This window comes from Triticum urartu, chromosome 3A, assembly GCF_056163025.1.
Source record: "Triticum urartu cultivar PI428250 chromosome 3A, HENAU_Tu73, whole genome shotgun sequence".
NCBI classification, from domain to species: Eukaryota; Viridiplantae; Streptophyta; class Magnoliopsida; order Poales; family Poaceae; genus Triticum; species Triticum urartu.
Window position 1 is genome coordinate 102,237,915 of NC_141875.1, and position 12,796 is coordinate 102,250,710.

Here is a 12,796-nt window from a genome sequence, read left to right on the forward strand (position 1 = left end):
AGACTCCATCCAGCAGCAGCACGATGGCATGGTGGTGAAGGAGGAGCGTGGTAATCCTGCAGGGCTTCGCCAAGCACCGTAGGAGAAGAGGAGGACTTGGGAGAGGGGGAGGGCTGCGACAGAACTTGGGTGTGGCTCCCTCCCAACCCCCACATATATATAGGGGCAAGGTAGAGGGGGGGCGGCCCCCTCAGATCCAATCTGAGGAGGGGGCGGCGGCCAAGGGGGGGTTGCCTTGCCCCCCAAGGCAAGGGGGGCGCCCCCCCCCTTTAGGGTTCCCCCAAACCCTAGGCGCATGGGCCCTAGGGGGGAGGCGCCTAGCCCACTAAGGGGCTGGTCCCTCTCCACATACAGCCCATAGGGCCCTCCGGGGCAGGTGGACCCTCTCGGTGGACAATCTCTATGGACTAATGGTTGCCTTGAGTTATATTTGAAGGTTTTGTCCATAGGCTTTTCTTGGAGTACATGTGTTGGTTTCAAGAAAAGTTTGTGTCGACCAAGGTGCTATTCAAGGAATTATCCAAAGATTGGTCATTTGAGAGTGGAAAGATTCAAGGTTGATCAAGACTAAGTCAAGAGTGAATCAAGTTGATCAACTCACAAAGCATAGAAGATGTACCGAGAGGGATCAAGTGATCCCATGGTTTGGTAAGCATTGTCCATTGTGCTTTGTGTACTAACCCATGGTCTATGTGAGAGTTCTACGTGGGGTTAGGTACATGTTCATGGGCTTGTGTCAAGAGGAATATATCTCTCAACCCATGGAGAGGATGACATCAAGTGGTGATCGTCATCAAGATTGCCGTGTGCAAGTTCAAGTGGATCATCGCGAAGAGATCAAGTGCTTGAAGCTTGCCGGCCATTGTGGTGACAATGGACTTGTGAAGATGTGCCGAAGAGTGGCTCACCCATAGTGGTCTATGGGGGAGCAATCATCTAGTCTTCATCGTGCCAACACAATCAAGAAAGGTGGTCCAACTTGAGGAAGTCAAGATCGTCATCATCTAGCTCAAGTGGACCATGTGCAAGGCAAAGGTTTGCCCTTGATAGGTTTTCTATTTTACCAGTCTCATGATGGTAGTTGGGAGACCGGGTTATAGGATCGATTGCCGTACTATCAAGGGGGGCTCTCGATGAGTAGCTTGATCGTATCGTTCGTAGAGAGCTCAAACCATTGCATCCTTGCATCATCTTTCTTGGTTCTTGTTTGGTTCTCTTTGTGAGTCTTAGAGCTTATGGTCATCTTGATGACAAGCTTGAGTTCATCGAAAACGGAGTTCGCATGCTTCTTCTATGATGTTTTCGATGTTGGAGGTTTTGCCGGTTCTTCTCGGTTGGAGGTTTCACTCCTCTATTTGTTGGCATTCCTCCCCCGCCTCTTCTTACTATAACCAGTCGCTGTTTTGATGCTACTCGTCGTCTTGTTTTCAACAAGCTTGAGTTTGCTCTATTCGGAGCTCATATGCAGAAGTTATGGCAGTTCTGATTTTCTTGAGTGTGGTTTTTGTCAGGGTCCCAGCAGTAGTACCGTGGTACCCAACGGTAGTACCGCTGAGGAGTCACAAGCGGCAGTACCGCTCAGCAGCGGTAGTACCGCAGGCCACAGCGGTAGTACCGCTTGATGGTCTCTGCAGTAGTACCGCTGCGGCTCCGTGCTCCTACCGCCTCGACTCGAGTGCGCTTTTTCTCGTGTCGGGTTTTGCGGCACTTGCTGCGGTAGTAGTGGCGGTAGTACCACTTAATTGCGGTAGTACCGCCCTGCCTCCACGGTAGTATCGCTCTGGGTCCCAGCCCCAGCCCCTTTTTCTTCTGGCGCGGCAGTACCGCTGAGGGGGAGCGGTAGTACCGCTTATGAGCGGTAGTACCGCCCTGCCTCCGCGGTAGTACCGCTCTCTGCGGGGCTGAGTGGGGGATAACGGTTGGATTTTCCCCCTCCTATATAAGGGGGTCTTCTTCCCCTTTGTACCTTATCCTTTGAGCTCGTGTTCTTCCCCCATTGTTGACCTTCTTCGAGCTTGCTAAACTCTCAATCCCTCCATGGATTCTTGCTAGTTTTTGAGGGAAAAGAGAGAGGAGATCTAGATCCACATTTCCACCAATCACTTTCTCCTCTATGTGAGGGGAACCCCTTGGATCTAGATCTTGGAGTTCTTGGTGTTCTCTTTCTTGTTCTTCCTCTCATTTTCCTCCCTAGCATTAGTTGCTTCGGTGGGATTTGAGAGAGAAGGACTTGGGCACCCCCTGTGCCCTTGCCATTGCATTTGGTGCATCGGTTTGAGTTCTCCACGTGATACGTGGAAGTTACAAGTTGAGAAGCTTATTACTCTTGGGTGCTTGGTACCCTTGAGCTTGTTCCTCTTGGGTGCTTGGGCTCCCTAGACGGTGGTGTTCGGAGCTCAATCATTGTGTGCAAAGCTCCGGGCAAGCGTCGGGGTCTCCAATTATGTTGTGGAGATCGCCCCGAGCAATTTGACGGGTACCGGTGACCGCCCCCAAGGGTTGCCAAAGTGTACGGGTTCGGTGACCGCCCCCAAGGGTTGCCTACGGGTTCGGTGACCGCCCTCAAGGGTCCCTTAGTGGAATCACGGCATCTTGCATTGTGCGAGAGCGTGAGGAGATTACGGTGGCCCTAGTGGCTTCTTGGGGAGCATTGTGCCTCCACACCGCTCCAAACGGAGATTAGCATCCGCAAGGGTGTGAACTTCGGGATACATCGTCGTCTCCTCGTGCCTCGGTTATCTCTTACCCGAGCCCTTTACTTATGCACTTTACTTTGTGATAGCCATATTGTTTCTTGTCATATATCTTGCTATCACATAGTTGCTTATCTTTCTTAGCATAAGTTGTTGGTGCACATAGGTGAGCCTAGTTGTTTTAGGCTTTGTGCTTGGCAAATTAACCGCTAGGTTTCCGCATTTGTTCAAGCCTAAACCGTAATTATTTTAAAACGCCTATTCACCCCCCCCTCTAGGCGACATCCACGATCTTTCATAAATCTTTACCTCCGGACCATTCCAGAACTCCTCGTGACGTCCGGGATCTCATCCGGGACTCCGAACAACATTCGTAACCACGTACATCTATTCCCTATAACCCTAGCGTCATCGAACCTTAAGTGTGTAGACCCTACGGGCTCGGGAGTCATGCAGACATGGCCGAGACAACTCTCTAGCCAATAACCAACAGCGGGATCTGGATACCCATGTTGGCTCCCACATGCTCTACGATGATCTCATCGGATGAACCACGATGTCAAGGATTCAATCAATCCTGTATACAATTCCCTTTGTCCATCGGTACGATACTTGCCCGAGATTCGATCGTCGATACCCCGATACCTTGTTCAATCTCGTTACTGGCAAGTCTCTTTACTCGTTCTGTAACACATCATCCCGTGATCAACTCCTTGATCACATTGTGCACATTATGATGATGTCCTACTGAGTGGGCCCAGAGATACCTCTCTGTTTACACGGAGTGACAAATCCCAGTCTCGATTCGTGCCAACCCAACAGACACTTTCGGAGATACCTGTAGTGAACCTTTATAGCCACCCAGTTACGTTGTGACGTTTGGTACACCCAAAGCATTCCTACGGTATCCGGGAGTTGCACAATCTCATGGTCTAAGGAAATGATACTTGACATTAGAAAAGCTTTAGCATACGAACTACACGATCTTTGTGCTAGGCTTAGGATTGGGTCTTGTCCATCACATCATTCTCCTAATGATGTGATCCCGTTATCAACGACATCCAATGTCCATGGTCAAGAAACCGTAACCATCTATTGATCAACGAGCTAGTCAACTAGAGGCTTACTAGGGACATGGTGTTGTCTATGTATCCACACATGTATCTGAGTTTCCTATCAATACAATTCTACCATGGATAATAAACGATTATCATGAACAATGAAATATAATATAATAATAACTAATTTATTATTGCCTCTAGGGCATATTTCCAACACAATATACGTTGTTCCCTTTGTCATCGGTATGTTACTTGCCCGAGATTCAATCGTCGGTATCTCAATACCTAGATCAATCTCGTTACCGGCAAGTCTCTTTACTCCTTCTGTAATGTATCATCCCACAACTAACTCATTAATTGCATTGCTTGCAAGGCTTATAGTGATGTGCATTACCGAGAGGGCCTAGAGATACCTCTCCGACAATCGGAGTGACAAATCCTAGTTTCAATCTATGCCAACTCAACAAGTACCATTGGAGACACCTGTAGAGCACCTTTATAATCACCCAGTTACGTTGTGACGTTTGGTAGCACACAAAGTGTTCCTCCGATAATCGGGAGTTGCATAATCTCATAGTCATAGGAACATGTATAAGTCATGAAGAAAGCAATAGCAGTAAACTAAACGATCATGTGGTAAGCTAACGAAATGGGTCATGTCAATCACATCATTCTCTAATGATGTGATCCCGTTAATCAAATGGCAACTCATGTCTATGGTTAGGAAACATAACCATCATTGATTCAACGAGCTAGTCAAGTAGAGGCATATTAGTGACAATCTGTTTGTCTATGTATTCACGCATGTATTATGTTTCCGGTTAATACAATTCTAGCATGAATAATAAACATTTATCATGAAATAAGGAAATAAATAATAACTTTATTATTGCCTCTAGGGCATATTTCCTTCAATATTTGATCTAGTATTCTATGGAATGTTGAACTATGAGATTTATGCACTTGTGTTATATATATGGAAATGTTAAACGATGATATGTATTGTAGTTAAAGTTTAGCTTGTACTATTGATGAGTTTGTTTGGGTATGATGTTCAAGTTTCTAAAAATGTTCTTATAATTACTATTGTACATATCATATTTGATTGTCTCATATTGAAAAATGGCTAACCTCACCCACCAACCAAACAGAAAAATGGCTATCCCCAACCATGATTCATCCTTCAAACCAAACAAAACATGGGCTAACCTCATCCCTCTAACCAAACAGAAAAAATGGCTATCCCTATCCAGCGGGATGGGGATGACCATATCCAGCCTAGCATGTGCCTCTAACCAAACGCATCCTAAAGTACTTGTGTGTGTGGAAGATAATTAGGACATACATAATTAGGCCGTACTAGAAAACATATTATGAGACGGTCAAAGCATTATGAGACGGGTGAAGCAAATAGATAGGGATCTAACAGTTTACGAGACCTAAATCGAGCGGCTACGCGGCTATCGGAGGAAATTTCGGCCATCCGGCCGGCGCCTAGCACGACTCTTTTTCATATATGAATGGAAATATTGTTTTTTGTGTGATGCAAAACACTTTCAATTAATGGAGAAATCCATTGTCCTGCTGAAATAATTTCCTATGCTATGGGAGCATCCACGACATAGCGACATGGCGCAGTCGAACCCAGGTGCGAGGCAGCGTAGGTGGTCGTCGACGTGGCCGCCAAGTGAGGTTGCTACAACGCGGTGGCGAGGCAGCTTACAACATCTCCAAGGCTGACCTGCTAAAGTCTTCGGTATTTGTCCGTCTGTATGTCCGGACATGGTCCATGGACATGATGTCGGAGTGAGCCATCCAATGCTAATCACAAAGTATTTGGCTGGGGGGAGAAAAAGTAGGTGGGGACCATGCATGTGGTGGGCTATTTGTGGTGTGATGTTGTGTTGTGAGGAGAGAGAGGAGGGGGAATCATGCATGTGAAGAGAGAGAAAGGAAAGGAGGACCATGCGGAGGCTTTTGGTTGATCAAGCGGATGTCCAGACTCCAGTATATCTCCTCATGTTTGTCTCTACTTTGCCAGAAAACGGACGTCCGGACAGCTTCGCGGACTGGTGCAGGACCGCGTTGGCTTGCAAAAGTAAACAAAAGTGTTCAGTCGAATATATACCGGAGTTTTGCGGGTCTCCCTTGAAGATGCCCTTATGGGGTCGTCGATAGGGTCATAGGCCCTGGATCGAGCATGAAGACGAGGCAATAGAGCTGCCCGTCACGGGGCAGCATGGTGAGGCTACCGAAGCAGCATATCGAGCACTATATAAGAGCATCTACAGTCGGGCGCCCTAAAGCCGCCTCAAACGCTCGGGCGGGCCGCCGGGTCACTGACCGATCACAAAATTTCGACTTAGACGGGCTCCTTAAACGGGACTCAAATGCCCAGGCTGACTGGCACCCCTCAAAGCCAGCCCAAATATGGGGCAGATATGGGACGCCAAGCGCACCCGCCACGTCGGACCTTATAGCCCGACCCCATCGCAAATTGCACCAAATCCACCAAACCCTTCCTCCTCCTCCTGCCGCCCTCCAGCCTTTCCCGTGCCCGAGCCCTCGCCGTCCGCCACCCTTGCTCCCCATCCTCACCACCGGTCCCGATCCGCCGCCGTAGATATCGTCAGCCCGTCCCTGGCCGCCGTGACGAAGATGCAGTCCACCTAGTCTGTCGGTGTCCCTTCCTCGGCTCCGTCTTGCAAGGCGCAGAATGTCGCTGCGAAAGATGCGGCGATGCCAGCAGCGAGAGAGCACGGCGACGGCGGCGTCGCATGTAGGACGCAAGCATGGGCTCGGAGCATGCGACATGGATGGCGTCCGACCACTGGTCCGACAAGCAAGCCATCTGTCATGCTCGAACATTGATTTCATTTTGGCATGTCCAGTTTGTTGAACTATGATTTACTTTGCTTTGTTTCAAACTATTGAATTCGGACCATTTGTATCGTATGATCGACGTGCATGGATTTGAGGATCGGCATTTGAGGTATGTGGATGTGTGGCGCAAGATATGAGGGGCTGGCGGGCGCTGTCCGCGGACGCGTCCGGACACCTATAGGGGGGCAGATTTGCTAAGTCCGGTTGTAGATACTCTAATCAATCATGTGATTATATAGATGTGTTGACTAGCGTTTGACGCTTTGCTCGTGGACTCGGACGTTCAATACAAAAGGTTCCCTTTTTGTGAGGGGTTCAGATTTCAGACTAGGTGTGAAAATTTATTTGATGAGTATTTGGCCGGTTCAATGAAACAGTGTGATAGCATGTATAATTAAGGGTCTCCCTCAAAAAACATATAATTAAGGTGTATATCCTACTTACATGACACTTATGTCAAGGAGAGAGACAAGAAAAAAAAAAGGAGCAGGTTCTCATACAAGAACACACCTCCAAAGCAAACAGAGTAAATGCAATGAAGAAAAGGATAAAGACGATTGAAAATATGGCCATCCTAATATCCAATCTTATAGCCAATCAATAGTAGTAGGAGTGACTGCCAATAGCGACTCTAGATGACATGACAACAATGTATAACCTGACATTGAGCATGGTTGATTATATATAATCAGTAATCAACCATGCTCAATGTCAGGCTTAAAATACGCAAATAGCTATATATGATCACTAAGTAGTGATCTAAAATATCTATATTAGTTTACAGAGGGAGTATCAGTTAATAGCAGAGATTTACACACGATAAGATCAACTCCAGCACACACCCTATCCCACCCCGCATAGTCCAAAACACCTATTTCTGCCAAGAACAGGCCAAATTTATGGACTCAGCAACTGAGGATGTAGGGAGTCAAATTACAGTGTCCAGAGAAGCATATGGTAATGGAATTCTTTCAACAATCCAGGTACACATCTATTGTACCAAAGCAGCCTACAATATTACATACCAATAACTGGCTGATAATAAGCCACAGCAATAGCTAATACAATAGAACCATAAAGAAGTTCCACACATGAATAACAAGCTCGCGGATCAAATCGACTGCACAATCCAGTTCGTCGCAGCAATACAAACGACACATGTAGCAATCGCCAGATAACAACCCGTCCATAGTTTTACAAATGATCAAGAAAATAAAATAAAGGCAAGGGGCATTCACATCAAAATCCATGCAAGGCAGCACAGGAAAAACAGCACTGCTTTGGCCCCCAATCATATGCAGCAGAGCATATACTACAGGCATGAGCATCGCCGAACAGAGAGATCCCAGTCCAACCTGCGTCCTCTGTTGCTGCGTGCCGTCTCAGCGACGAAACAAAGCGAAAAGGGAAGAACCTGATGGACCTCTGAGAACCAGGCATTGCCCATCACAGCTGCGTTATTTTTGCCTAACTCGCGCATGGATAGAATGAACAGGGCCCCATGGCAGTTTAAAACCCTCAGCTCCCACGTGTCGACCTCACGTGAGTCACCATAGGATGGTGCCGCCGTGGGGCTCTCCCTCGAACAGCAGCAACTCGCTGCCCCCTTTGAGTGTTGACTGGATCTTGCTGGATATCAGAAGAATCAACTGATATGCCCAGGTGGTTACGCCTAGGCCTCTCCCTGTGCCTTCTGTAAGCCCTGCTGTGTGAGTCTCCACTTGTGATCCGCCTGCCACGGCCAAATAAGGATGCCAGGAAGTCGATGCTCTCATCCAAACTACCTTCTGAAGATTCATAGAAGTCGATCCTCTCGTTCAGGGTGCGATCCATGGAAGTGAAGAAGTTGAGTCTCTCCTCCAAGTCAAATTCATCTCCATCGGCAAACATACTGTTGTTGCTGCCACCGTTCAATTCAAGTACATAATCCCCCATAATCACAGCTCCTGGGTTCGAAGCCCTGATAGTACTGATTGCATCCTGGCGCTCTCTTTCACATTCAAACTTTTTCCACTCACTTGCAAGTGCAGGATCTACCTCACGAGGTTTTGCTGAAGGGTGTTTGGAGTTCACATGCTTGCAAAGTTCTCTATATGAACCAACGAACGAGCAGGCATCATGCACACATGCTCTCTTCTTGCGGTTGAGATACTGACGAGCAGGTTCAACCACAGTCCATCCTTTAACATCCCCACGGCACAGAGGGCATGCAAGTTCCATTGTAGATGGATGCTTGTTTGCTGGTTCTGTGTTTGGAGAAAATGGAAGGTTAAGTGCGGACTCGGCGGAATCACCAAGGGCCAATTTCTCTTTCGCATAAGCTTCTTTGAAGTGTTCAAGACAGTTAGAGTGATGGTAGTTGGTGCCACACATATAAGGCCGGCAACCCTTGTGGTGAGAAGTACAGAGGAGGAGGACGGCATCATGTGGATGCTCCAAGCAAACTGGGCAAGTTGCACCTTTCCATTCTCTTTTCTCACAGGCCAATGGCAAATCACTCTGTTCGTCTGCTTCTTTTGTCTTCCAACAGCTGGAACGCGCATCAGATGAAGATGACCTACCTCGACGAGCTGGGAGGTTTCGGGCTCTTGGAAATCTCGCCATAACTCTGAAACCTGGGGTGCAAGGGAACTGCAACAATGCAAAGACAGATAGCCAATAAGTAGCAGCACATTTAATTGCAACTTCTATATTCTATGGCAATATTATAGACGCATACTTGCAGTATTGAATTATGGCCAACATTTAAGTTGGAAAATAAAGATATTCCATGAGCAACAGATCAAATAATCAGGAAATTTACCATGTTCTAGCAACAGATTCAGTAAGGAATGTGATAGTCTTAAAGACAAATACGACAAAGTTATAGTATTGTTAGGCTCCTATATATAGGAGGGATGGAAATTTGTCCCAATAAAGCAAGTGTTGGGAAGTGGTCCACACACTACCCGGATCCGATGCTTTTCTAGACTTAGCGGAAAATCTCCAAGCCTTATATCCATACTTCACACCAATGGGAAACATGAACTCTGCGTCGATGGGAAGCTCGAACTTCACAACAACAGAACCGAAGAGGAAGACTTGCTCTTTACTGATGAATCATGGTCTGTTTGACTCCTTTACAGAGAACTTCTTTTTAGAAACAAATGGATAAACTTAGATGTTGAATGTGCTTCAGTACACACCCCTAGAAAAGTTTCAAAAGGGTATTTTCGTCCATCCATATAAATCAATAGATTTATCCTCTCTTTTAAGATAATTAATTAGTGCTTAGGGACTAATTGGGTACGTGCAGACCCAAAACCCAACTAAATACTGCGTCGCCAGCCATGCACTCTCATCCTCTCCTGCCCCAACAGCTCGCACCTTGAATCAGCAAGAGGTATGCCAAGCAGGGCCCACATAATATACCCAGTATATTCCTGGAGGAAAAGATCAAATTGCTCTCAATGACAAGTGCATATAGGGGTACGACCCCCCCCCCCCCCCCCCCCACATCCAAAGGATTCAGTTTTCTGAAATACAGAGAAGTTTGTTTCCTTCCTTGCAACACATTTTGGTCCTTTTGATGTTTTCAAGTAACTTTGGGCCTGCTGACATACGCGAGCAGGGTCTCCATCTCAAGTTTTCAGCGCGCCCTTGAAGAACGGCGGTGCCACATTAAGAAATACAGTAATGCCTCTCAAATCCACTTCCCTTCTATCTGTCCAAATTGATAAACATTGCAGAAGTATCCAGCACGAAGGGCTGTTATCTGGTGTTCTCACCATTACACTCAATGTCTAACTTTGTTACCACAGATAAGACATGCACAAATTAGCAAAATAATGCATCACAGACATAATGGTAAGAAATGAAGTTAAACCTAAAGCATATTGATTTCTTGTTACCCAATGACAGACGATGGAGTTTGACCAGACAAATTTATGTATATGGTGATGAGACCAAATTTGTTTTCTAGTTTAGACCAAAGAGATTGTTTTCACCAGATGCTATGTGGGGAATTCCTTAGCAGAGGGGGAAACCCAGAACACCTGCGCCTGAGTTGGAATGGGCTAAAAAGAAATCAAGACTTCTTTTTTATTATGGAAGGGTCTTCTATTGTTAACTGAAGTCGGTTCAATAGAACCTGCAGCAGTCATGTTCTGCAAGAGAGTTTGAGTCGAATCAGCGTTGTATCTGTTGAGGGCATTAAATCCTTAAGTCGCATACATAAGGCCCCCTAGCTGCATCGATTGATGCAAGCTATCCATAAAGTAATATATGTCTTTTCATTTCTCAACAGGAAACAAAGTCTTACAAATGAGAGAAAAAGAGGGGGCAGGAAAGGAGAATGGCGAATTCAACACACTAGCGGGAACCCTTCTTTGCTCTCTCCTCTGCTCGTACACTGGATACCGTCCCCCCTCGCTGATGGCTAGTCAGCCATCTAGCCATCATGGTCACGGGTATCCCCTTCGATCCGGAGGCTCCACTAGAAATGTTTATGAAAGTATAGTACTAGTAGAACTACCATCATTCTAGACAGAAGGTGCTACGCATATGTTGAAGTGGAGACAGTATGATATGATGAACTGACTTCTCATCCTGTAGTGAACTTAAATACTTAACATTCCACGCATAACAACACAAGATGCTTATACAGCTACATAAAATTAAATCAGCACAGCCATCTAGTGAGCAGCCCTGTATCACCAGCAAGGGATAAAAGGTGTGAGTTCCATAGAATCAAACCATACAAAACACCATAATAACAGTTAAAATCCGAGAGAGTTAGTCGGCAATTCCTAAATCCAAGACTAAAGATAAAACCCGGGGCCAAGGCATGGGTGACAGCCGGCATGACAGGACTGCAATTTCTATCAAACCGGCAAGATTGATCCTGGCCTGCAGCAGGCGAGAGGGGACGGGAGGAGGAGGAGTTGGAGGAGGAGCTTTCGCGACGGGGAGGAGAGGGAGATGCGGTTGCACGAGCCGGGGAGGGGAGGAGGAGCTTCCGCGACGGGGAGGAGAGGGAGATGCAGGGTGTAAGAGTGAGTGGGAGACGGTAGGAGTAGGAGGGGAAAGTGGACGATGAGGGGGGCACGGGGGATATACCTGCTCTCCCGCCGAAGTTCCTCCGGGCGGAAGGGGGCCGGCTGCCGGATCTTAAACCAGCGACGAGGTGTGGCCGCAAGGGAGAAGAGTGGATAGGTAGGAGAAGGGCGAGGAAGGGAGACGGGGAGTAGTAGGGGAGAGGAAAGAACATGAGGCGTAGGGGAGGGGGAGGAAACTTGTACCTCCACAGCAGCGAGGCGCGGCGGACCTTTCTGCGGCGGCGATGTGGACGGCGGCGACGTGGGCGAGATCTAAGGGGGGAGAGTGGTGTGAGAAGTAGAGACTGCAGAGCGACCACGCGAATAAACCCCTTTCCCCCCTATATTTTATTTCTTGGAAAGGCGTAATTCCACGGATTATCCTATGTCTCAGTCGATTTATACACATAATAAAATCTCGCTTGACATAGAAAAGTATACTGTTTCCCTCCGTCCATAAATATATGTTGTTCTTTAAAAAAAAATCAGATGTATATAGACATGTTTTTTTTAAAAAAAGATGTATATAGACATGTTTTACCAAAGTTCTATTCTGACCCTGAGCTTAAATGCACCCTGATGAACCGTAAAATCTAAAAAAATCCAAAAAAATCTAATTTTTTGATAAACTTTGACAAATGTTTTGTATGTTTAACAAGTTTCAGCACGAAATAACATTCTTGAAAGTCGTGGAAAAAAAAAACAAAACCGGTACTCCAAAATGTTCTCAGAACTACCATTTTTTGAGCATCGCCTTTTTTAAAATTCTTTTTGCCACGACTTTCATGAATTTCATTTTGTGCTGAAATTTTGCAAGCATACAAAATATTTGTCAAAGTTTATCACAAAAAATCAGATTCTTTTACTATTTTTTTTGATTTTACTGTTCACCAGGGTGCATTTGAGTTCGGGAGCAGATACTCCACGTTCCATATTTTAGTGTATTTGTTCACTTATTTTAATTTGCATGTAGTTTATATTGAAATATCCAAAATAACTTATACTTTTGAAGGGAGTGAGTACTAGTTTGTACATCAAATTTATGATTGTTTTCTTCCTAATAATTATAAGGGTGATGGTGGGT

At 46.2% G+C, this 12,796-nt stretch overlaps 1 protein-coding gene across 2 annotated transcripts; it reads right to left on the reverse strand.

Annotated features, from left to right (window-relative positions):
* Nucleotides 1-7,576: 7,576 nt before the first annotated feature.
* Nucleotides 7,577-12,042, reverse strand: LOC125543194 (uncharacterized). Of its 2 annotated transcripts, none has more exons than XM_048706456.2 (2): nucleotides 11,917-12,042; nucleotides 7,577-9,268 (listed from the first exon to the last, which is right to left on the reverse strand). In XM_048706456.2, exon 2 carries the CDS (start codon nucleotides 9,239-9,241, stop codon nucleotides 8,156-8,158), a length of 1,086 nt encoding a protein of 361 aa, XP_048562413.1. In that variant the 5' UTR covers nucleotides 9,242-9,268; nucleotides 11,917-12,042; the 3' UTR covers nucleotides 7,577-8,155. The 2 variants fall into 2 exon arrangements, with proteins under 2 accessions (XP_048562413.1, XP_048562412.1); XM_048706455.2 differs by having other exon boundaries at nucleotides 11,735-11,966.
* Between the last annotated feature and the right edge of the window lie 754 nt (nucleotides 12,043-12,796).

Coding starts and splice junctions, on each gene's coding strand:
- LOC125543194 (XM_048706456.2), bottom strand. CDS start 9,241: ATGGCGAGATTTCCAAGAGCCCGAAACCTCCCAGCTCGTCGAGGTAGG.